Genomic DNA, 26533 nt, shown 5'->3' on the forward strand with positions numbered 1-26533 from the left:
AGGTGCCAAGTTCTGTGACACCAAAACCCCACTGAGTTAATTTGACTTCCCACCTCCAGGTCCACTGCTTCTTCAATTGGAACATTTTGCCCCATGCTGTACTTGAGTAACTTTCTATTCTTAATTTTATCAGCCTAACACTCTATTCCTTTCTCCATCATGTGCTTCTCTAGTTTTCCCCTTTAATCTGCCAATATCATTCACAGTTAAAAATCACACAACACCAGATTATAGTCCAGCATGTTTATTCGGAAGCACGAGCTTTCGGAGTGCAGCTCCTTTATCAGGTGGTTGTGGAGCATATGATCATAGGACACAGGATTTTTCGCAAAAGGTTACAGTGTGATGTAACTGAAATTATATATTGAAAAAGATCTGGATTGTTAAGTCACCCGTCTTTTAGAACGGGTATGTTGGTTTCAGTTCTTTCATATGTAAATTCCAGAACTTTCTTAAAGTTACATTCTCAAGTAAACTTTAACAATAGGCGCCATGCCATCTTAGATAATGCACTGAAGGTGTGAGGTGCCCTGTGTGAGGCTGTTTGTGCCCCAATGTTCAGACTGACTCTAATCTAAAAAACGGATTTACAGAATCTTACATGGACTCATGCAGTTTTTGAGCAAAATAAAATGTAATTCTGCAAGTACAAGTTCACCCCACAAACTTATGTGTACATGTGCACACGTGTGGGTCTGTGTGCACGGGGTGGGGTATGAGTGTCTGTGAGAGAGTGTGTGTATGTCTATGTGAGTGAATGTGAGTGAAAAGGGATATAAGTCTGTGAGATGGTGTGAGTGTGTGTGTGTGTGGGGGGTGCAGTGTGGTCACCTGTAATGTGACATGAACCCAAGGTCCTGGTTGAGGCCATCCCCATGGCTACCAAACTTGGTTATTAGCCTATGCTCGGCCACTTTGTGTTGTTGCCTGTCCTGAAGTCCGTCTTGGAGGACGATCACCCTAAGGTCCAAGGTCAAATGTCCCGTACCGCTGACGTGTTCTCCGGCTGGGAGGGAATATTCCTGCCTGGTGATTGTTGTGCGGTGTCCATTCATCCATTGCTGTAGCCTCTGCTTGGTCTCACCAATGTACCATGCCTCAGGGCATCCTTGCCTGCAGTCTATGAAGTAGACAACGTTGGCCAAGTCACATGAGAACCTGCCCATACATGGTGGAAGTTGTCCCTACGTGTAATTGTGGTATCCATGTCGACACTCTGACACAACTTGCAGCGTCTACTGTGACAAGGTTGTATGGTGTTGTCCTGAAAGCTGGGCAGTTTGCTGCGAACAATGGTCTGTTTGAGGTTTAGTCGTTGTTTAAAGGTGGGAAATGGAGGTGCGGGGAAGGTCTTGGCGAGGGGGTCATCTTCATTGATAATGTGTTGCAGGCTGTGAAAAACATGGCGTAGGTTTTCAGCTCCTGGAAAATATTGGACAACAAAGGGTACTCTATCGGCTGCAGCATGTGGCTGTCTCCTGAGGAGGTCATTATAGTTTCTCGCTTGAGATGTTCACTTGAGAATGCAACTTTAAGAAAGTACTGGAATTTATGTATGAAAGAACTGAAACCAACATGCGTATTCTAAAAGATGAGAGACTTAAAAACCAATCTTTTTCAATATATAATTTCAGTTACATCACACTAAACCTTTGCTATAAATTCTGTGTCTTACAATCTTATTCTCCACAACCACCTGATGAAGGAGCAGCGCTCCAAAACCTAGTGCTTCCAAATAAACCTGTTGGACTATAACCTGGTGTTGTGTGATTTTTAACTTTGTGCACCCCAGTCCAACACGGGCATCTCCAAATCATGAATATCATTCACCTTATCTATTCTGTACGGTAACAAATTCCACATTCTCCACCACTTGCTATGGATTTAAGATTCCTCAAATTCCTGTCTTGCCAGCTTCCACCTTCCATACTTGGTAAATTTGAGAATATTCAGTATGTTTCCTGCACTAAGTCATGTTCACTCTCTAATCCTATGCTCACTGACTATATAGGCTCCTAATTAGCAACACCTTGCTTTTAAAACTCACGCTTGCTTTAAAGTACTTTTTTGGTTTTGTTCCTTCCTTTTGCATTACACAAATGCCAGGTAATAACCACCACAAACAAAAATGTATCTAACCATCTCATTTTGGTCATTCAATGACATTACCAGTGCTGAATATACCATAATAAACTACCTGGGGGTTATCATTGACCAGAACTTTAACTGGACCAGTTATGTAAATATTATGGTCACAAGAAAAAACTTAAACTGAAAATGTTGAGGCATGGAACCCACCTCCTCACTCACCAAAACTTTTTCACTGTCTGCAAGGCACGAATCAGGAGAATGAGGGTATGCTTTCTACTTGTCTGGTTGAGGGTGGCTCCAACAATACACATGAGGCTTGACATAATTCAGGACAAAGCATCTCACTTGATAAACACCCTATTTGCCAATCAAACATTCACATCCTTCAACACTGATGCACAGTGGCAGTAGAGTGTACCATGTACAAAATGCACTGGAACAACATACCAAGGCTCCTTCAGCAGCACCTTTTAAACCTGCGACCCCTGAATATATACCTTGAAAGACAATTCAGCAGATGCATTGGAACACCATCACCTAGAAGTTGCCCTCAAAACCACACACCATCCTGATTTACTATCATTTGGAACTCCCTCCTCAACACCACAGTGTGTGTACCTTCACCAGATGGCCTGAAGCGATTCAGAAACTGCCTTCTCATCCCACTTACGGCCAGATAACAAATGCTGGCTTTTCCAGTGACTCCAATATTCCATGAAAGAATTTTTAAAAATATCTGTAATCACCTTCAGCCTTACAAATTTCCTGTTCTCCCAATTTCCACGAAATCTCTCTGCCATTGTTGGTTGCCCTTACAGCTCTGGAATTTCTTTCTTTTACCTCTCTGACTCTCTATCTCTCTTCCCTCCTTTCACATCTGAAAGATTCCTCTGACCAAGCTTTTGGTAATTTGGCCCAATGTAACTTTTTGTGACTCGGTGTCTGACTTTGTTCCATACTGTTCATGGGAAGAGCCGTGTGAGCCTTTTATTATGCTGAATAATTGCCTGCGGCCATACTAGTCTGAAAACGCCCGATCTCGTCTGATCTCAGAAGCTAAGCAGACTCAGGCCTGGTTGGTACTTGGATGGGAGACTGCATGGGAATAGCAGGTGCAGTAAGCTTTATCTCGGCTCAGAGGTTAGCACCGCTGCCTCACAGCACCAGGGTCCCAGGTTCAATTCCAGCCTCGGGTGACTGTCTGTGTGGAGTTCGCACATTCTCCCTGTTTCTGCATGGGTTTCTTCTGGGTGCTGTGATTTCCTCCCACAGTCCAAAGATGTGCAGGTCAGATGAATTGGCCATGATAAATTGCCCATAGTGTTAGGTGCATTAGTTAGAGGGAAATGGGTCTGGGTGGGTTACTCTTCAGAGGGTTAGGTGGACTGGTTGGGCCGAAGGGCCTGATTCCACACTGTGGGGAATCTAATCTAATCAAGTTATTGTTATTTGATTTCTTGGTGACTGTCTAAATTGCTTTTGCCAGCAAGTAAAAGCAATTCTCACTGCTTAATCTATCAAAACAATTCATAACTTTAAAAATTTCTATTAGGTCACCCTTCAGCCTTCACTTTTCAAGAGAAAAGAGATCACGGGCTGTTGGATTCTTTCCTAATGGCAGAACCTTGCAATTCTGCTATCACTCTGGTAAGTATATTCTGAACATTCTCCTTTGCTCTTACATCATTTTCATACTTTCTCCTCATCACATTTGTTCAAAGAGTGCATTAACCATTTTCAATGTTAATGTGATAAGAATAATAGTGAATAACTTACCATGAAAATTATTGAAAATAAGTTACCTTTAGAAATCTGTAAGGGTCACTCTGATTTAAAATGGTATTTATCTGCTCAATAGTTCTTGTTATGTCATCAAGTTCTTCGATCCAGTCTTTCGATTGAGCTTCAATGTAAAGTGTGGCAGCCTGTCGTTCAGCTTCAATAAACTGCAAGGTCTGCCGCTCATCATCTTCAATAAGTGCTTTAATCCCTTTATAATGCTGCATAGCCTTTTCCAGATATCCAGAATATGCTGCCTATAGGAATTAATATATGAAGACATTTTAGATTCCTTTCTGAGGAATACTCAAATCTAAGTATGTATACTTCTGGGAAACCAAAATAAAGAAACAGGGAATTGCAAAAAATAATTAATCCAACATTATCATGCTATCAATAATGGTAACCACAAAACTATTAGATTGCTGCAATAAACAGTCTGCTTCACTAACATTCAATAGTACTTCATTAATGATAGAACATTAGCCACTTTTAGCCTACATGCTACTATAAATCCATAGTAAATTGACTGATTCTTCATTGTCCTTGGAAATGGCCCAGAAAGTGATGCAGTTATATCAAACAACAACCAAAAGCATTGAGAAAATGGAAGCTTACATTGACTTATGTTTGAGCCAGAACTCAAAACACTTTTAAGGCAGGCAGCTCAGACCATAACTTTGCAATTTGTTTCGGTAAGTATCCAGTGAAAATTACCCACATTAAGTTAGTTAGCTAGGTTGACTACTAAATTTTAAAACAGACAAAATTTTATTCCCAAAATACAGAATGAAACACAAAAAACAGAATAAAGAACCCCTACAGAACTCAACCTATCCAACTAGACTTAATTATACTGTTCCGAATATACACAATAGTCGCAATCAGCAAACTCTCTTTAAGACGAGTATAAGTGGAACACATGCTTACAGGTTGAAGTTTAAGGGCAAAGAGAGAGAGAGAGAGAGAGACAGCTCCCCTTTGAACTTCTCACCAGTTCAGGACTGAACAAAAACTGCTCAGCTCAGCCAGCTAGAGAGCTGACCACTCCCCTTTCTTTATGCAGGTCACTTCTAAAACATGATCACTTTGACCTGAAGTCTCATCTGTTTATACATAAACAAAAGGCCTCTCAAAATCCTATTCATCTCTTTACCAAACTGGACTGATCAGAGCCCAGCCTGGTTTATTACCCCTCTGAAAAAAATCAAAGACAGAGTCTCCTTGAGCCAAGGAACAGCTTTTAGAAAAAAAGTGGACTTACTTTGTGACACTTAGCAGCCACAGAACAAAAGAACATCCATTGGTTCTGCAGAGTTCTTTCACACAAACCTCTGGGGACATCAGTAAACCTTGGGAGACCTGTCTTACAGGTTAGTTAAACAGCAGCCTGACATGATCACATTGACTACACTGAGAGAATCCCACGTTTAAGTCAATTTTCCTGACTCTCTTATCAAAATCTCATAGTGTAAACTCAAGGGGCTGAATGGTCTTTTTAATGTGCTGTATACCTCCAGATGTGCTCTCACCACATGTACAATTACAGCAATACCTCCCTGCTTTTATACTCCATTACTTTAAAAATAAATCCCGAATTCCATTTAGGCTCTTTATCATCTTGTACTTGCATACTAGTTTTCTGTGATCCATGAATCAGGACATTCCTCTGCACTGAAGTATTTTGAACCTTGGTCAAACGTAACTTGCAGCAACTACAGCAGAACTCAAAGAACTGTGAATGCCGTTTGTTGCAGTTTGACAAATCCATTGACCGACACAGCCTAGCTGATTGCTTTTGTTCACATATTTTTTTCAGGACCTAACCTCTAAAGAGGACCGTCTCACCCTTTTGCCCAGTAAAGAGAGAACAAAATTATTTACAATGAATTCAAAATTCATATATGTTTTAGTAAAAACATTTCAATCAAGAAGCTAGTTTGTGGTGCACAAGTCATTTGCGCTTTGTTACATATTACAGAAACTATTCTTCTGATTTCCCCTCTTTTGTCACTACCTCGGCATAATTCATCAGCAGGTATTAATGAGTAAATTTATGGACTTTGGAAATAGAGGTTGTTGATCAGATTGTAAATTCAATTCAAGCAAGAGCCCTTCAGCATCACATATTTAAATTCTTACCCAAAGAACTTGATGCTACCCACAGTGAACTAATTCTCTATGCTGATGTGAGATGGTTAAGTCGAGAAATGCTCTTGCAAAGGTTTTGAAATCTGATGTCATCACTTTTTTTAAACTAAGGAATGAAGTGTGCAGTGAGCTGTCAGACAATGTGTGGCTACATGATTTCAGGTTCCTTACAGACATCAAAGCTGAACCGTGAACTTCAGGGAAAGCACTTAGCACATATGATCAGTGCTGTGAATACATTCAAATTGAAACTGTATCTGTGGCGCTCCTAATTAAAACACGAAAATGCTGCAACACTTTGCGTGTCTGGAGAAAATGCTCAAAAAAAACATGAAAAACAAAGAAAAATCACTCCACCCAGATAGCATCTGATTACATCTGAGAAAATTAGCAGAGGACTTCAAGAGGTGATTTCAGGAATTAGATGTGGAACAAATCATCATGCTTGCCTCAGACCCATTCATTCAAGTAGGCATTGTTGGGTCGGCTATCAAATTCAACAGGTATTTAGTTATAAAATAGTGGAGTTAAATTGAGATAATTACAATGCAAAATGATATTGAGCATTTTTTAATTCATTTGTAGACATGGGTTTAGATTAGATTAGATTACTTACAGTGTGGAAACAGGCCCTTCGGCCCAACAAGTCCACACCGCCCCGCCGAAGCGCAACCCACCCATACCCCTACATTTACCCCTTACCTAACACTACGGGCAATTTTTAGCATGGCCAATTCACCTGACCTGCACATCTTTGGACTGTGGGAGGAAACCGGAGCACCCGGAGGAAACCCACGCAGACACGGGGAGAATGTGCAAACTCCACACAGTCAGTCGCCTGAGGCGGGAATTGCCGACTGGCCAGGAATTTTATTTGCCCCTCCCTAGTTGCTCTTGAGAAAGTGGTGGTGAGCCACCTGGAACCACTGCAGAACACAATTTCCTTAGGGATGAAATTCCAGGATATTGACCCAGCAAACAGTGAATTCAGAATGATGAGTTGTTTGGATGGGGACTTACGTAGGTGGTGGTGTTCCCATGTATCTGCTGACCTTGTCTAGATGGAAGTGGTCAAGGATTTGGAAGGTGCTGTCCAGGGATCTTTGGTGAATTTCTGCAGTGCATCTTGTAGATAGTACATACTGCTACTGAGCCTCAGTGGTGGAAGAAGTAATGCTTGTGGATGTGGTACCACTCAGGAGGGCTTCTTTGTCCTGGATGCTGTCACAATTCTTGAGTGGTATTAGAGCTGCACCCATCCAGGCAAGTGGGCAGTATTCCATCACACTCTTGACTTGTGTCTTGTAGATAGTGGACAGCCTTTGGGGAGTCAGGTGGTGAGTTATTCGCCGCAGTATTCTTAGACTCTGATCTGCTCTTGTAGCCACTGTGTTTATGTGGTGGATCCAGTTGAGCTTCTGGTCAATGGCAACCCTCAAGATGTTGATTGTGGGAGTTCGGTGATGGGAACAACTATTGAATGTCAAAAGGTGGTAGTCAGATTGTCTTTTATTGGAGATGGTCATTGCCTGTATTAGTGTGGCATGAATGTTACTTGCCACTTGTCAGCCCAAACCTGGATATTGTCCAGACCTTGTTGAATTTGAAGGTGGACGCCTTCGGTATCTGAGGAGTCACAAATAATGTTGAACATTGTGCAATCCTTGGTGAACACCCCCACTTCTGACCTTATAATGCACGAACATCATTGATGAAGTAATTGATTTTGATTGGGCTGAGGATACTGCACTGAGGAAATCCTGCAAAGACGTCCTGGAGCTAAGATGACTGACCTCCAACAACCACCACCATCTTCCCATATGCTAGATATGACTCTAAGCAGTGGAGAGTTTGCCTCCTGATACCATTGATTCCAGTTTTGCTCAGGCTCCTTGATGCCACACTCGGTCAAATTCAGCCCTGATATCAAGAATTGTCGCTCTTACCTCACCTCTGGAATTCAGCTCTTTTATCCATGCTTGAACCAAAGATGTAATGAGGTCAGGAACTGATTGGTCCTAGAGGAACCCAAACTGGGCATCACTGAGCAGGTTATTGGTGAACAGATGCTGCTTGATAGCACTATTGATAACACCTTCCATCACTTTACTGATGAGAGTAGACTGATAGGGCAGTTGGATTTGGCCTGCTTTTTGTGTACAGGATATACCTGGGCAATTTTCCACATTGTTGGGTAGATACCAGTGTCATAACTCTACTGGAACAGTTTGGCTACGGGATCAGAAAGTTTTGGAGCACAAGTCTTCAGTACTGTTGCTGGAATTTTGTCAGGGCCCATAGCCTTTACAGTATCTATGGTTTCTACCACTTCTTGATATCACATGACTGAAGATAGGTATCTGTAACCTTGGGGACCACTGGAGGATGTTGATCCACTTGGCACTTCCGGTTGAAGATTGCTGTGAATGCTTCAGCCTGGTCTTTTACATTTGTGTATTGGGCTCTTCCATCATTGAGGATGGGGATTTTTGTGGAGATTCCTCCTCCATTGTGTTGTTTAATTGTCCACCACCATTCACAATTGGATGTGTCAGGACTGTGGTTGACTCCTTGTTTTCAGATATGGCTGGGGCTGTTTCTGGCATGCCCTCCTGCACTCTCCAGTGAACGAGGGTTACTCTCCTTACCTGATGGTAATACTTGAGTGGGGACATGCTGGGCCATGAGTTTGTAGATAGTGCTGGAGTACATTTCTGCAGCTGTTGATGGCTCATAGCGCCTCATGTCTTGAGTTGCTGTTCAAGGTCTGTCCCACTTAGCATGGTGCTAGTGCCACACAACACAACAGAGGGTATTCTCAATGTGAAGGCAGGACTTTATCTCCACAAGGACTGTGCAGTGATCACTTTTACCAATACTGCCAAGGACAGATGCATCTGCAGCTGGCAGATTAATAAGGATGAGGTCAAGTATGTTTTTCCCTCTTATTGATTCCCTCACCACCTGCTGTAGACCCAGTTCAGCTGGTAAGTCTTTTGGGTCCCGACCAGTAGTGTTTCTGCCAAGCCTCTGTTGGTGGTGGACATTGAAATCCCCCACTCAGAGTACATTTTGTGCCCTTGCCACCCTCAGTGCTTCCTTCAAGTGTTATTCAGCATGGAGGGGAACTGATTCATCAGCTGAGGGAGGATGGTGGAAATCCATGAAAATCAGATCAAATGACAGTAAACAAAAAATGTTCACTCCTGCTATCCTGCACTTTACAAAGGGAAAGCCTACCTTGACTCCTCATACCTCTGTGAGACATCTTTTTTAATTCATGGGATGTGGACGTCATTGGCTGTGCCAGCTTTTATTAATCAATCCTGGGTCCCTTGAGAAGATGATGGTGAGCTGCCTCTTGATCCATTTTGTATTGGGTGGTGTCAAACTTCTTGAGTGTTGCTGGAACTGCACCATTCCAGGAAAATGGAGAGTACTCCATCACAGTCCTGCCATATGCCTTGCAGATGGTTGGCATAGTTTGGAGGATAAGGAGGTGAGTTAACCATTGAAGTATGGATGGCACAGTGGCTCAGTGGTTAGCACTGCTGTCTCACAGTGCCAGGGACACAGTTTCAATTCCAGCTTTGGGCGACCCTCTGTGTGGAGTTTGCACATTCTTCCTGTTTCTACATAGGTTTCCTCTGGGTGCTCTTGTTTCCTCCCACAGTCCAAAGATGTGCAGGTTAGGTGAATTGGCCATGCTAAATTGCCCATAGTATTCAGGCCTGTGTCGGTTAGGTGTAATAGTCGGGGGAAATGTAAAGTATTGGGCAGGGGAATGGCTCTGGGTGGGATACTGTTTGGAGGGTTGGCGTGGACCTGTTGGACCTATGGCCTGTTTCCACACTGTAAGTATTCTATGATTATCTATGAAGTATTCCTAACATCTGACCTGTTCTTGTAGCTTCTATATTTACATAATTAGTCTAGTTTAGTTTCTGGTCAATGGTAACCCCCCCCAAGAGTTTGACAGTGGAGGACTATATGATGGTAATGCAAATAAATTTCAAACGTTAGATAATTTTTTATTGGAGATAGTCATTGCCCTGGTATTTGTGAAGCACGAATGCTACTTGCAACTTTTCAGCACAAGCTTGGACGTTGTCCAAGTCTTGCTGAATTTGAACATGGACTGCTTCAGTATCTGAGGAGTCACAAACAGTGCTGAACATTATGCAATCATCGGCAAACATCTCCACTTCTGACCTATGATGCAGGGTAGGTCTTGAAGCAATTGATGATGGTTGGGCCTAGGACACTATCCTGAGGAACTCCTGCAGAGATGTCCTGGAATTGAGATGACTGATCTCCAACAACCACAATCATCTTCCTATGGGCCAGATATGCCTCAAACCAGTGGGGAGTTACCTCCCGGATTCCCATTGATTTCCAGATGAAGGTCTCCTTATCTCAGTATTGCACTTGTCTCATAGGTACTCATTTGATGGACCTTTAGATATCTCACAGGGTCAATCTGCAGACCAGACCTCAAGGCATTGGCAAATAACATGCCATCACAGGTGTCATGCTGACACTTGGTGAATAGTCAGCAAAATAATTTATGCTTGGTTTTAGATTTATATAGCATGAAAAATAAACCGTTTATTTTTCATTGTGGTAAGTCTTGGTTAAACTTAAATTCAAAAAGTGATCTTGTGCTTCAAAAGATTGGAGACCATTGTCCCACAGTTTCAAAAATTGAGATGTATCTCATTATACTTAGAAAATACTTAAAAGGATAGACAGCACTGATACAGGCCGTGTTTTTCTCCCCCAGTTGGGATGTTCAGAACTAAAGGTTCAAAATACAAGGAAGCCACTTATTAACATGAGGAGGAGAATTGATTTTTCTCGGGCAAGTTGGAATCTCAAAGGACTATGGAACTGCTGTCATTGAGTATGTATATCGTGGATATTGACAAATTTCTGATGATCACTTATTTAAGGGGATAGTGGGAGATCAAGGGCAAAAGACATTGGAATGAATGATCAGCCATGATTGCATTGTATGATAGAATAGCTTTGACACGCTGAATGGCCGACTTTTGCTCCTGTTCCTAACCTAGGTTTCTAAAAGAGAAAGTTTCAGTGATAGAGAAGGATCTGGCTGTGGTTTACCAAAATTCTTCAGATTCTACAATAGTCCCGCAGATTAGAAGTATGCAAAAAAGGAAGAAGACAGAAATCAGGGAACAACATGTCAGTTAACCTGATATCAATCATTAACAAACTGCTGGCATTTATTATTATGTACATCTTAATAATGCTCTTAGAAGGGCATAATGATTAGAACAAGTCAACATGTTTTTACAAGACAGAAATGCTGTTTGACAAATTTATTGCCGTTTTCTGATGATGTAATCAGTAGAGTATTTACAGGGCAACTAGCAAATGTAGTATGCTCAGATTTCCAAAAGATACTTGATACATTTTAGAGTTCTTACAACATTGAAAGAAACCATTCAGCCCATTGTGTCTACACCGGTCATTTAACTATTCTAAATTCATTTTCCAGCACTTGGCCCATAGCCTTGTATGCTAAGGTGTTTCAAGTATTCACTTAAATAGTTCTTCAATATTTAGAGGGGTCCTGACTCCACCTCCCTTTTAGGCAAAGAGTTCCATATAATCACAATCCTCTGAGTAAAAGGTTTGCTTTCTTAAAATCCCCTCTAAACCTCCTGCTCCTTACCTTAAAACTATGCCCCCTTGGTACTGACCCCTCTACTAAACGGAGATGTTTCTTCCTAATCAACTTGGTTACATCCCTCAGAACTGTGTATGTTTCAACTGGATGCTTACTCTGCTATAAGGAAAACAACACCAGCCTGGCTGGCCTGTCTTCCAAGCTGAATCACTCTAGTTGAGGCAACCATCCTGGTTAATCTTTTCTGCACCCTCTCTAGAACAATCACATCCTTCCAACAATGTGGCAACCAAACTGTACTCAATACTCCAACTGTGACTGAACTGCTCCATCATAACTCCTTGCTTTTGTATTCAATGCCTTGACTAATAAAGGCAGGTATCCCATATATCTTCTTAGCCACCTTATCTATCTGCCCTGCTGTGTTCAAGGATCTAAATATATGTACACCCGGTTCACTTTGATCCCCTGTGTTTCCTTGGGTCCGACACAAAAGGGGTCACATAAATGTTTAATAAACAAAAGCGTTGATGAAGTTGTGTGTCATAAGTTAGAAAGGATAGAGGGTTGGTTAAAATTCAGGAAACAGAGTAGGTATAAGAGGACATTTCACAAGTTGGCCAAATGTGAGAAATGGCTGCCACAATTGTCAGTACCTCCACACTTCCATATCCGCCACAGATTCACCTGTACCTCCACACATATCATCTATTGCATCCTCTGTACCCGATGTGGCCTCCTCTATATTGGGGAGACAGGCCGGCTACTTGCGGAGCGTTTCAGAGAACACCTCTGGGACACCCGGACCAACCAACCCAACCACCCTGTAGCTCAACATTTCAATTCCCCCTCCCACTCCACCAAGGATATGCAGGTCTTTGGACTCCTCCATCGTCAGACCACAGCGAAACAACGGTTGGAGGAAGAACGCCTCATCTTCCGGCTAGGAACCCTCCAACCACAAGGGATGAACTCGGATTTCACCAGTTTCCTCATTTCCCCTCCCCCCAGCCTGTCTCAGTCAAATCCATCAAATTCAGCACCGCCTCCCTAACCTGCAATCTTCTTCCCGACCTCTCCGCCCCCACCCCAATCTGTCCTATCACCCTCACCTTGACCTTTTTCCACCTATCACATTTCCGACGCCCCTCCCCCAAGTCCCTCCTCCCTATCTTTTATCTTAGCCTGCTGGACAAACTTTCCTCATTCCTGAAGAAGGGCTAATGCCCGAAACGTCGATTCTCCTGTTCCCTAGATGCTGCCTGACCTGCTGCGCTTCTCCAGCAACACATTTCCATCTCTATATTCTCTAGAGTCTTGAGGAATGAAAGGTGATGTTATTGAAATGTTCAGGATGATGAAGGGGCTTGATAGTGTAGATAGAATCTTGACTTGGACATCTAGAGTAAGTAGATAGTTTCAGGATCAGGCACAAATTGCTTAGGACTGAGGTGAACAGAAATGTCTTCACTCTAATGGTTATGAACCTTTGGAATTCTCGAACTCAGAGGTTTGTGGATAAACATTATTGAATGCATTTAATTAAGATTAAGATAGATAAACATGTAGTCTTTGGAAACTTTAAGGGAAATGGGGAGCAACCATGAAAGTGAGGTTGAAGCCAAAGATCAGCTATGATGCCAGAGTAGGCTCAATAAGCCACATGATCTTCTCCTGCTCTTAGTCCTTATGTTCTTTAAGAGCCAATAATAACTAAGTCACATCTTCAGCTAAAAACTAGCCTGAATTATTATATGAAATTGTTCAAATGGTATGCAACTTTACCTATATCGAACCCATTAATGTAAATTTTTATGCTGTCATCTCATTTATGTATTTAACTGTACTTTTTACACAAAAGAGTTCTTTTCTTTAACCATATAATTAATTTTTAAGATAAGACTTACTAATACATGGGAATTCAGTTCTCGAAGCCGTTTGACAGCTTCTTCTGTTTTGGTCCGCTTCACATTAAGCTCCTTCAATTTTTCTGTGAAAGACAGCTGATAAGAAAGAAAATGGAATTAATTAGTGCACTCAGCAGTAACCTGTTATTTATACAAGTCCTGTGAAGTATTATTTTGTGTCTCATCATAGAGCAAATTGCTTCATGATAATGCTTTTATGAAGTGCCCAGTCACAGCAAAGATTTTCAAAAGAACATTCATTTGGTTGTTCAAACCAAGAAAACGCTCTTTTAGCTGTTATAGCAACCATATCCCGTAGCAAGTTATCCAAGTTCTCATTACTGCCTCGGAGAACAGTCGTACTAGTCAACAATGCTGATAAAGAAATGTTTTCAGTGCTTTTTTTCTAAGTCTTGATTGTACTAAAGAGTCTTCAAAAATAAGAACGTGGAAGAGGGAAGCCAACTTAAGGAGAGATCAATTAATGTCAAGGCTTTAATGACTGTCTTGTCAACACATTAAAAAAAAGCAAATAGCAACTTCCTAAACCATAATGCTTACAGCATATAAAAACCAAAAGAACTGCAAATGCTGTAAATGAGAAACAAAAACAGCTCAGGGGGTCTGGCAGCATCTGTGGAGAGAAATCTGAGTTAACGTTTCAGGTCGAGTGACCTTTCGTCAGGATTCAGGGTCACTCAACCGAAACGTTAACTCTGATTTCTCTCCACACATGCTGTGGACCTGCTGAGCATATCCAGCAATTTCTGTTTTTGCTTCATTTTTACTGCATACAACTGACTCTAAAAATGGTGCTAGCAAGGTTTTTGAGCAGGTTTTGCACACCAAACCAACTGCAGAAATAACACATCTGTTAAGGGAATAGAGGAAGAGAAGAAATGAAAACCAATAACTCCGAAAAATCTGGATCAGAAGGAAGATGGATCTCTTTAAGTAATTTTAAAACATTTTATTTCAACCTCTGATTCAACTGTAAAACAAAATGGATCAAAGCTTAGGACAATGTGGGCAAGACAGTCAGGAAGATGCCAAATTAATTTTCTATGGTATTATTTTGAAATATCTGTCTAATCACCAATGTTATCACATTTTTACAGCTAACTTCATTGTTTTGCAAAGCACTAAGAAAGCAAACAGAGATTTATTTGCATTATTCAGATCTGTCCCCCTGTTAATTTTGGATTTTACAATTTGATCAAAGCTGTAGTCATGGCAGTGAACTAAATTAAGTCCAAAGCTGATTAGATCTGCAGCATTGTGGGTCCTGATATTTTATTACCACAATCAATAACTATAAAAATCATTATAACATATAGTTATAAAATTATTTCTGTTGGAAAATCGGATGCTCTATTTTTAAAATAGACACAAGAAGTCTTACAAAATGGATCCCAGAAGTCACATAAGTAATGTTATAAACCTATTTAAGGACACCCTTCAATCTCCTACTCTCCAGTAAAAAAAGCCTCCCAGCCAATCCAGCGTATTTTTATAACTAGTACCCACTATTCCCAGCAACACCCTGGTAAATATCTTCTGAGCCTTCTCGAGTTTAATAATATCCCTCATATGTGAGGCAACCAAAACTGCACATAGTACTCTAGAAGAAGCCTCACCAACAGCCTGTACAACCTCAACATGACATCCCAACTCCCATACTCAAAGGTCTGATCACTGAAGGCAAGCATGCAAAATGCCTTCTGAACCACCCTGTCACCATGTGATGCAAGTTTCAAAGAATTATGTACCTGAATCTCTAGGTCTGTCTGTTCTATAATATCACCAAGGGCCCTACCATTAATTGTATAAGTCCAGCTCTTGTTTGTGTTCACAAAATGCAATACCTCGCAATAATCAAATTAAACTTCATCTGCCACTCCTCGACCCAATTAATCAAGATCTCTTTGTAATCTTTTAACCTTCTTACTGTCCACTATACCCCAATGTTGGCGTCATCCACAAACTTACTAACCACACCTCCTATATTCTCATCCAAATCATTTTTATAAATGACAAACAAAAGTTGACATAGTACAAATTCTTGTGGAAAATCACTGGTCATAGGTCTCCAGTCCATAAAACAACTCTCCACCACCAACCTCTGTCTCCTACCATTAAGTCAATTTTGTATCCAATTGGAAAGCTCTCCCTGAATCCCAAATGATCTAACTTTACTAATCAGTCTACCATACAGAATCTTATCAAAGGCTTGAATAAATTCCATGTTTACTTCCTCAAAAACCTCAATCAAGTTTGTCAGATATAATTTCCTTCGCACAAAGCCGTATCAGTTCTTGCCTCTCCAAATGCATGCAAATCCTATCTTTCAGGATCACCTCTGACAACGTATCCACTACTGATGTCGGGTTTACAGATCTATAGTTCCCAGGCTTCTCCTTTAAGCTTTTCTTAAATAAAGATACAGCATTAGCCATCCTACAGTCCAGCAGCTCACCCATGGTTTTCGATGATATATATTTCGGCTAGGGGCCCTGCAATTTCCTCCCCAACTTCTTGCAACATCCTGGGATGCACTTGATCAGGTCCCAGAGATTTATCTACCTTTATATTTTCAAGACCTCCTGCACTTCTTCTGTAATGTAAACTGTTTTTCAAACACCAATATTTATTTCCTTGCATTCCCTAGCTTCCATTTCTTTCTTCACAGTAAAAACTGATGCAAAATATTCATTAACTATCTCTCCTATCTCATAAAGTTCAACACATAGATGACTTCATTGATATTTCAAGGGTTCTATTCTCTCTCTAGTTACTCCTTTGCTCTTAATGTATTTTAAAATCTCTTTTGATTATCCTTAACCTTATCTGCCAACTCATATCCCCACTTTACCCTCCTGATTTCCCTTTTATGAATGCCTCTACACACTTTATAATCTTCAAGAGTTTAATTTGATCACAGTTGTCTATATCTAGCATATGAATCTTTTTTATTCTGGATTAGAACCTCAATACCTTTATTCCTCCTTTGTACCCTATTCTAACAGCAACATAATGCCTCTGAACTCTTGTTATCACACTTTTGAAAGCCTTCCACTTGCCAGTCGACCCTTTACCTGTGAACAGTCTACTCCAATCAACTTTTAAAAATTCTTGTCTCATACCATTAAAATTTGCCTTACTCCAATTAAGGACATTAACTTGATGGAAGTCTTACCCTTTTCCATAACTATTTTAAAACCAATAGAAGTATGATCACTCGGCCAAAGTGTTCCCTATTAACACTTCAATTTCCCTGCCTAGAGAAGGTCTGACTTAAGTTGCAACTCATCACTTTGGAATGGGAATTTTCAAACAATCCAGGCCTGATAAAAATGAGTAAACTAATGGTTATATGCATACATAACATTAATCTTACTTTAAACCTTTGAATCTGTATTTAGCTAAAAGCTTTATCACTTTTTTCATATGTAGCTTTCAGCAATAGGTGAGTAATGAACTAACCTCACATCTTGTTTAAAGCATTAAGCTATGCTCCTGATTATTTTCATATTGAGACACTTGAAAATTGGAAGAAAATTATATCCAAGTTTAGACAAATTCTTAGTCCACAAACTACTCAGAGATTATGCCGAGTCTGTGGTTATATCTAAAGTCAAGACTCGTTCAAAAACTCAGTTTGTCTTTAAAATCCAGGTTTCTACCTGAAGGAAGCTGGTCAGGTTATTTACTATAGTGTCAAAATTTCTATTTAGTTATTTATTTTTAAAAAATCAAATTTTAACCAGATGCCTTGGCCACAGACATCTGCCCTACATTGCTAAATCTTAAACATAGGCTTGACTGTGGTTTTAGACATACTCTTTAAGAGGATGTCAATGTTCCTGGCTGTTCTAGCATCATTGCCCATTCCTATTGCCCTTGAGAAGATGACAATGAGCTGCCTTCTTGAACTGCTGCAGTCCACCTTGTGTACGTGCCACAACAATGATGTAAAGAAGAGAGTTCCAGCATTTTGGCACAGCGGCAAGGAAGGAACAGCAATATTGTCCAAGTCAGGATAATGTGTGGCTAGGTGGGAACTTGCAGGTGGTGGTGTTCCCATGCATCTGCTGCCTTTCAGGGGTTGGAGGTCACAGATTTAGAAAGGGCAGTTGAAGGAAGCTTGTTAAGTCGCTACTGTGTATCTTGTATACTGTATATACTGCAACCATTACGTATGGAGGGAGTGAATATTTAAGATGACAAACAGCATGTTGATCAAGTAGGCTGCTTTGTTCTAGATGGTGTCAAACTTGAGTGTTCTTGGATTCACATTAACCCAGGGAAGTAGAGTAGCCTATTGCACTCCTGACCTCTATCTTGCAGACTGCGGACAGGCTTTGGGTGACATGGTGGCACAGTGGTCAGCACTGCTGCCTTGCAGTGCCAGGGATCAGGTTTGATTTCCCCCCTCGGGTGACAGTCTGTGTGGAGTTTGCACGTTCTCCCTGTGTCTGCATGGGTTTTCTGCAGGTGCTCTGATTTCCTTGCATAGTCCAGATGTGCATGTTATGTTGATTGGCCATGCTAAATTACCTGTAGTGTCCAGGGACATGCAGGCTAGATGGATTATCCATGGTAAATGTTTATCTGCACTGCAGAGATTCTATGATTGTGTCTCAATTATGTGGTGAGTCACCCTCCACTGAATCACCAGTTGCTGACCTGTTCTTGTAGTCATAGTAATTCATTGGCTGGTTCATTAAAATTTCTTATCAATGGCAATTCCATGATGTTGACTTTGTGAGCTGGTATGTGAAATAGACAGAGGTATAGTCCAGTCTACTAACCCAACTTTGATACCTGGTTTACCATTTCCACATTCAAAACTAGCCCAAAGTATACATGACCATTTTCTGAAATTAAAACTTGAAAAATCAGAAATAAAAAAGAGCAACTCAATTGATTTGGCACAGTTTACATGATCACCCAAAGTCAAAATTAATTCCATTGATTCAAAAGATTGTTTTCAACAGTCACCCTGACAATTAATGTGGGCAACTTACAGCCGGCTGCAATGACTAACTGCCCTCAGGGATTTCTGCAGCAAAGCATGATGCTGGTCATTATTCAGAAGTTGTTTTGAAATGAAACATATAATAGTCAAGGTTAATTATTAGTTTTACTGCTGGACCTGTCAGGCTGATCTGTGCCAATCAGTAATTATTTAGTTGCAACAGATCTCTGATCGTTTGCTATGTGAAAATGAAAAAACATTAAAAATTATGAATAGATTTGGTGAAACATCGAACAGTGATAAATACATTCTGTGCACTAGCTGCTGTACTTTTACGTACTAATTTGTTTAAGTATATAAAACCGCTGTAGTGATTGTAACGAGGTCAGCCAGGTGGACCTCATAGAATATGAGCTCCCTGACTGGGACTGTTAACCTAGCTGACAGATATAAACAAGAGTGTCAGACGTCCTGTTCATTCTGAGAGCTGACTCTGAGGAAGCCAGGCAAAAGTGAGCACTGCAGATGCTGGAAACCAGAGTTTAGATCAGAGTGGTGCTGGAAAAGCACAGCAGGTCAGGCAGCCTGACCAGCTTTTCCAGCACCACTCTGATCTGAGGAAGCCAGACCAGTGTCAACTACTGTGCACGTGCAAATAAATGGTGACTTGGTGATGATAAATGGTGACTGGCCTCTTTGGAGTTACTTCAGTGGTGACAAGTGAAAAAGATATGCTCCTGAAGAAACTTGCTCGCAACAGTCATCTTTGAGTTGAAGTAAGCATTTCTGGCACCGTGCTGTTATTTGGGAAGTCCAGTCCTCCCATCGGAGACTGGGCCCACTATGTAGAAAGAATGCACATTTTTTTCCAGGCAAATGACACTGGGACAGATGAAAAGTAAAGAGTAATTCTCCTGACAGCTGAATTATTTTTTCTGGGCAAATGGAAATATGATAGACAAAAAGCAATAAGTTATTCTCCTGACAGCTTGTGGACTAGCAACTTTTCTGGTTATTAGGAGCTTGTTGTTTCCTTAAGCTACTAAAACTAAACCAGATATTAAAACCTTTCAAGAGTTGACGGATTCAGTTAAGGAATATTACGACCCGGAACCTCCTTAGTTCTGAGATGTTATCGGTTTTACTCAGCAGTTTGAGAATCGAGGAATCCGGATCAAGATTTTTGATGACATTAAGATGACTGGCAGAGATATGAGACTTTGGTTTAACCCTTAGTGAAATGCTGAGAGACTGTTTGGAATGTGGGTTTAATGATGTAACCATACAAAAGTGCCTACTAGCTGAAGCCCAACTGGACTTCAAACAGGTACTACAACTGGCTTTGTCATTAGAAAATGTAGCAAGTTGCCAGAGTTGGAGGATTTGAGCTATAGGAAGAGGCTGAATAGGCTAGGGCTGTTTTCCCTGGAGTCTCGGAGGCTGAGGAGTAACCGGATAGAGGTTTATAAAATCATGAGGGGCATGGAAAGGACAAATAGACAAGATCTTTCCCCTGGGGTGGGGGAGTCCAGAAATAGACGGCATAGGTTTAGGGTGAGAGAGGAAAGATTAAAAAGAGAACTTAAGGGCAATGTTTTCACGCAGAGGGGGTATGTGTGTATGGAATAAGCTACCAGAGGAAGTGGTGGAAGCTGGTACAATTGCAGCATTTAAAAAGCATCTGGATGAGTATATGAATAGGAAGGGTTTAGAGGGATATGATCCAAGTGCTTACAAATGGGACTAGATTAGGTTAGGATATCTGGTTGGCATGGATGAGTTGGACTGAAGGGTCTGTTTCCATGCTGTATATCTCCGTGACTCTATGACTCTAAGTGGAGCCCGTGAATTACAGGATATGTCAATAGAAGTGGAGATCCTCACCAAGCTAGCTGAGCTTGGGGGACACCACTTAAGTAAAGGCAATTGCGTAACCTCACATAGGACACACCCTGAACAGAGAGAGACTCTGGGTGAGCCTACAGCGAAACCCCTAAAAAAAAACCAAGCCTTAGACAAATGGTTAACATTTTCTTCCGGATCTGGGCAGCAGACCATTGTAGTTGCTGTCTGTATGCACACTTGAATCAGCAAGAGTCCCACTAGGCCTGAATTGAGGAAGGGAAATCTTAGGCCGGTATCCAGGAGAATGCACACCCTGGAAAACCCATCTACATCTCACTTGGAACAGTTAAATTGCTTAGTAACGTTCAAATCAAAACCAATCAAAATAAACATTGGGTTAAATGGTCACAGTAGAGGACAACATTTTATTATAAGGGGCAAGAGTGTTTGTCCCAAGCAAAGGTTGCCGCCAGACACAGGCTGATCTCCAACAGCGTCATCCAGGAAGATGAAGATACTGGTGAGAAGTTATGTCTGGTGGCCAGGTTTGGAAGCAGACATAGGTGCTTTGGTGGGCAGACCCCACAGTGGCAAAAAGGACAAAAATTACTGCCAGTGGCCCCTCCCAACATTCATGAGAATCATCGGGTAAATCCTGGACTTGCTGATATATGTCGACTATGCTGGTCCTTCTGAGGGCTCAACATTCTGAGTCATTGTAGACGCCCATTAAAAGCGGTTGGTCATGCATAGACTTAATTAGTCAAACATGGGGACGATGATTGAGAAGCTAAAAACATCTTTTGCAATACATGGGCTCCTAGAAGTGTTCATCACAGACAATGGGCTATTATTTACTCGCAGGGACCTTGAATATTTTCTAAAATTGAATAGCAATTGGCACATAAGGACAGCTCCATACCATCCATCATCCAGTGGTCTGGCAGAAAAAGCAGTCCAAACTTTGAAGGCAGGCTGAACGAAGAAGCCAACATCTTCACTGAATACGAAACTGTTCAGTTCCAATTTGATTATTGGACCGTGCCTCATACAACTACAGGGATAGTTCCAGCAGAGTTGCTAATGGGGAGAAGACTCCACATTTGATCTTCCTGGACCTGGGGGGCAGGGGAGAGATGAAACAGCATTAAGAAGGCTGGCCACAAGACTCCTTTAAGCAAGAGTGACAATTTACTTCAGGATATGAAGTTTGGTATTAACTATGGCCTTGCATACCTAAGAGGCATGGTCAACACAAGGTCCTGTGACATATAAAGCTCGGGTCGGTAAGGCAGTCCTGAACAAACATGTGGACCACATGCAAGCTAGAAACATGCAAATGGGGCAGGAACAAAATATGCCCAGCCCTCAGAGCAGCCAGAAAGGCTGCCAGAACCTTTGGGTTCTTCTCCTCTGTCAAACATTGAAGAAACCTTGGATTCTGAGATGGACATGGCAGATGTTGCAGCCTCAATACCTTTACCACCTGAAGGGGAGGATGAATTTCCTCCAAGAAACTCAAGGTGCAAGAGACAGACTCCCGTCCAGTACACGTCACCTATATCCAAGGCTGGGCCATAAGGACCAGACTCAGTGTAAAAATGCCCATGGAGATGCTACAAGAAAAAGAACAGACCTATATTCCCGGACATAGAGGGAGAGGGATTTGGTGATTGTAAGAAGGTCAGCAGGTGGACCTCAGAGTATGAGGTCCATGATTGTGGCTGTTAACCTGGTCCAATCAGGGAGCCAAGGCTGCCAGATCTAAACAGAAATGTCAGAGGCTCTGTTCACACTGAGAGGTGGCTCTGAGGAAGCTGAACCAATGTCAATTATTATGCACATGTAAATAAAGGGTGACTTGGTGACAGGATGCCAGTCAACCACAAAGGGAAATTTCTTTTTCAGACACTTTATCAGATAATAACAAACTTTTCCTCAACATAGTAAAGTTGTGTTGGTGAAATTGTGGCGAAATAGCCCAGGGCCTGAACGGCTAGGCCCAAAACCAGAATGGGCAATTTTTGAGCAGCCAGGCTCAATGGAACTTTCAGGACAAGTCAAGAACAAAGCATCTGCACAAGTCAAAGGCAGGCAAAGACAAGCCTGGGGCCTGCCCTGGAAAGCAAGATTGATTTCTGTATTGGAGTATGACAGGCAGACTCATCAGAGCCCAGATTTCTGCCATGGCCATGGATGAAGAGTGGGACATGCTCTTGACACATCAGGAGATGGATGCCGAGGACAGCCCTAGCGTCATTTATTAATGGAATGAGGGATCCCATTGGATGCTGTGACCTTGATCTGGAAGATTGATTGGCTGAGAGCCAGAGAACATTCTGCATAGTAGAGTGTAAGAATTGATAATTTTGAAAGAACAGGATTATAGATAATATTCAGCATGTTAATGTATTTTGCGAGTAGAATTACGTGAATTGCAAATTGCCTCTGACCATTTTGTTTGTTTCATAAGTACAGTACCCACGTAAAAAGAAGTTTACCTAGAAACAGATTGAAGTGACCAAAGTACAGACAACAAGATCATAATTTAAAATTTGATGCCAGCTCAGTTAGGAAGAACAATTGCATATAAAGGATAGTGGAAAACAGAAACTAATTCTGTCAAAAGCTCATGGATGCTGGATAAGTTAAAGCTTTCAAGATTTGTGGTCAATAGATTGTTGTTGGGCAAGTTGTGTAAATGAAACGCAAGTCCATTTGATCACAACAATTTTCTTCCAAATTTGCACTTGAAAAGGTACCCAATTGTCTTTCTCGTGTGGTGTGAAATATCTTCAATTTATTCAACTGTAACATTAAAACTCCAATGACACAGTCTTAGCAAACTATTCAGCAAACTCTTGATTGGCCGGCACCTATGGGACCAGCAGTGTACTGGTTGGTCAAATATTCTGAATAAACAAGAGGTATGCATAAGTGCAGTGAACCCTCATCAAACAAAGCTTTGAGACCTCAACATCCCTCAAATACTTTCCAAAAACATCATTGCACCTCCTTAAATCAATGTAAAAACACACAGTAAGTAATAGAAACATAATGCACATCCCTGTTATACTTTCGCTTACTGAATAAATACATGGACCATGGTTAAACACAGAATTATAGGTAAACAACTTATGTTGGTTCATTGATTGTTAGTTGATTAAAGCACCAGTTAAAACAAAGTTTGCCATATTTAAACATTCCGGGGAGGTTACAGAATTGTGATCTGTATTAATAATTCTCAGCAAGATATTGGATTTGTAGACTTCAGAGGTTTCGTCATGGCAGAGCCAATATCAGGCTCAGTGTCTCTTTCTCTACTGTTAAATATTTATGTTGATGCACATTTAATTTGCATGAAAAAGGATGACTGGTCATTTGATCCGAATCTTGTTTTCCTGTAATAAAAGAGCACCCACATCGATGTCGTTGGGATCAATTGCTAGTTCAAATGGCTTATCTTGTTTTGGAGCTGATTGACCCATGCAGTAGTAAGCATAGCTTTCAAATTGTCAAAGGCAGTCAGTCACTTTTTTTGTCCATTTAAATTTCATGATTTTCTTTAACATGCTTGTCAAACGAGACACTAAAGCGCTGAAAGTCAATATGAATAACAAGAAAGATCCAAGAGAGCCCTTTTTTTTGCTTCTTGGACACTACTTGACTTCATCCCACACTGTGGTCCAATAAGTTATTTTGATAAATTTATTGTAAATAAGATTATGACTAAATCCACTTTTGTAACCAGTTAAAATTTGTTCAAGTGTTCTGAATGTTCTTTCAAAGTTTAGCTAAGCAAACCAACACATACAGTACAGTTGTATAACCTTGTTGGTTAATCATTGAAAGGTCACTGATGCATTTTTCATTTCAAGTGGTGTGACTTTACATTGATAACACCCAGCTGGTGTTTACAAAGGCTCATATTTCTTTGGCTCTATCAGTCAATGAAGCTTGCCAATTTCCTTTTAAGAAGTTAATTCTTGCAACCAGCTATGCCTGTCTAATCTTCATAAATCATCGAATTAGACATAACTCCACCTTTGTTACCACAGTTGACTTTGTAATAATTAATACATAATATTTGTGTTCCATCTGGTTTTTTTGTGCCACTACGATATATGAGTTCCAGTTTCTTGGACTCAGTTCAATTACGTCATTGTCCATCAGTAATTTACCTTCTTCCCTCGCAAATTAACTTCTCTGGGTTGATTCTGAAAGGATGTAACTGATCCCCTACATTAGCAATATGTATCAGCAAATATATTACTCCTGGCCAACCTTAAGTCACTTCAATAGCTTTCTTGGAGATAGCATAAAAATTCATTTAACTTTTTAAGCACCTCCCTACTATTCAATTTAGTGACTGAAGAGTCAATGTTTGAATTTTAAATTTCTGATTCATTCTCAAATTGTTCTGTTATTTTTATTTCACTCCACAATAACTGCATTTCTATTGTGACTTTCCTCTCTGCAATACTACCATTTTAACACATTATCATGACATAGCCACTAAGATTTTTTTCCTTCAGTCTTCAGTACTCACCAGGTGAATCACATTATTTTCTTTTTGATCTTATATGATCCAATGAACCCTTCTTTTAACCATTCTGCAGCAATAGTTGATAATGCTAACTTTTTGAGTCCTACTGCCTTTGTAAATGCTGGCAAATTTTGCCCTTTTTATCTGCTGTAGTCTGTTTTGCACTTTCAAATTTCTTTTTCACCAATTCACATAACTTCTGCTAATTTTTCTCTGAAACGTGAAACATAGATTTGAAATGTTGTCTCTGGCTTTGGGTTACAAAATTTCACTGAGGAAAGTCCTCTCACCTCAAACTCATATATGAGATTAAAGGGGCTCAATCCTCACCAGGAGATCCCGAACAGCAAACAGTATCAAGGACATTCCTTTAGATTAATCATGGCAGAGCCAATATCAGGCTCAGTGTCTCTTTCTCTACTGTTAAATATTTATGTTGATGCACATTTAATTTGCATGAAAAAGGATGACTGGATATTTTTGATAATATACTCTAATCTTTAATCTTTAATGCCATCTTTCCAGTGCTCCTTGAGATTGTGGATGATAAGCTTAAATTGTAAATTGTTTTATTCTCAAACGATTCATTTTTTAAATACTTTTGACATAAAGTTTGAACCTGGGTCTGTTTGAATGTATTTCTTTGAGCAATCCATGTTTTGTAAAATATTGGATTAACTTTGTTATTTCCATTTTTTGCCATCATTTCCCTAAAGGGATGCCTCAGGAAATCTTATTGAAATATCTATAATTGGATATTTAGGGAGGGCTCCTACATAATCTATTAAGATCCTGCAAAATTGTTCATCAAAAGTTGATATTGGAAATGAATGAAGTTAGATAGTTTATGATTGGTGTTTCCCCTTTCCTGGCATTTATGGCATGTCTGGTAAACTTTCAACACATCCTTATGTAATCAATAGACAATAGAGAATAGGTGCTGGAGTCGGCCATTCTGCCCTTCGAGCCAGCACCACCATTCATTATGATCATGGCTGATCATCCTCAATCAGTATCCTGTTCCTGCCTTATCCCCAGAACCCTTGATTCCACTATCCTTAAGAGCTCTATCCCACTCTTTTTTGAAAGTATCCAGAGACTTGACCTCCACAGCCTTCTGGGGCAGAGCATTCCATACACCCACCATTCTCTGGGTGAGGAAGTTTCTCCTCAACTCTGTTCTAAGTGGCCTACCCCTTATTTTTAAACTGTGCTCTCTGGTTTGGGACTCATCCATCAGCGGAAACATGCTTCCTGCCTCCAGAGTGTCCAATCCTTTAATAATCTTATACGTCTCAGTCAGATCCCCTCTCAGCCTTCTAAACTCAAGCATATACAAGCCCAGTCGCTCCAATCTTTCAGCGTAAGATAGACCCCCATTCCGGGAATTGACCTATTGAACCTAAGCTGCACTCCCTCAGTAGCCAGAATGTCTTTCCTCAAATTTGGAGACCAAAACTACACACAATATTCCAGGTGCAGTCTCACCAGGGCCCTGTACAACTACAGAATGACCTCTTTGCTTCTATTCTCAATTCCTCTTGTTATGAAGGCCAGCATGCTATTAGCTTTCTTCACTGCCT

At 40.8% G+C, this 26533-nt stretch overlaps 1 protein-coding gene, 1 long non-coding RNA gene and 2 pseudogenes across 11 annotated transcripts in view; 2 read left to right on the forward strand and 2 right to left on the reverse strand.

The window, feature by feature from the left end:
* The window catches only part of LOC122551067 (E3 ubiquitin-protein ligase TRIM62-like), a 256003-nt gene that overhangs the window by 223200 nt on the left and 6270 nt on the right, over positions 1 to 26533 (reverse strand). For all 10 annotated transcript variants that reach the window (XR_015757456.1, XR_015757457.1, XR_015757458.1 and 7 more), the window contains exons 2-3: positions 13582 to 13677; positions 3894 to 4127 (exon numbers count right to left, since the gene is read on the reverse strand). Coding sequence is in view for 6 of the 10 variants with exons in the window: in XM_087988248.1 (XP_087844374.1) it covers positions 3894 to 4127; positions 13582 to 13677 (330 nt within the window). In the remaining 4 variants the exon portion in view is untranslated. The remainder of the gene's footprint in view (positions 1 to 3893; positions 4128 to 13581; positions 13678 to 26533) is intronic.
* Positions 1 to 26533, forward strand: part of LOC148149817 (uncharacterized) — a 31774-nt gene that overhangs the window by 913 nt on the left and 4328 nt on the right. The window contains exon 2 of the long non-coding RNA XR_015757460.1: positions 3644 to 3738. This is a non-coding gene — a long non-coding RNA (uncharacterized LOC148149817). The remainder of the gene's footprint in view (positions 1 to 3643; positions 3739 to 26533) is intronic.
* LOC148149818 (uncharacterized) lies at positions 828 to 2414 on the reverse strand (annotated as a pseudogene).
* LOC122551215 (5S ribosomal RNA) lies at positions 3097 to 3215 on the forward strand (annotated as a pseudogene).

Source organism: Chiloscyllium plagiosum, unplaced genomic scaffold (assembly GCF_037043375.1).
Source record: "Chiloscyllium plagiosum isolate Xiang-an unplaced genomic scaffold, Cpla_swu_hap1 HiC_scaffold_6, whole genome shotgun sequence".
In the NCBI taxonomy this organism is placed as follows: domain Eukaryota; kingdom Metazoa; phylum Chordata; class Chondrichthyes; order Orectolobiformes; family Hemiscylliidae; genus Chiloscyllium; species Chiloscyllium plagiosum.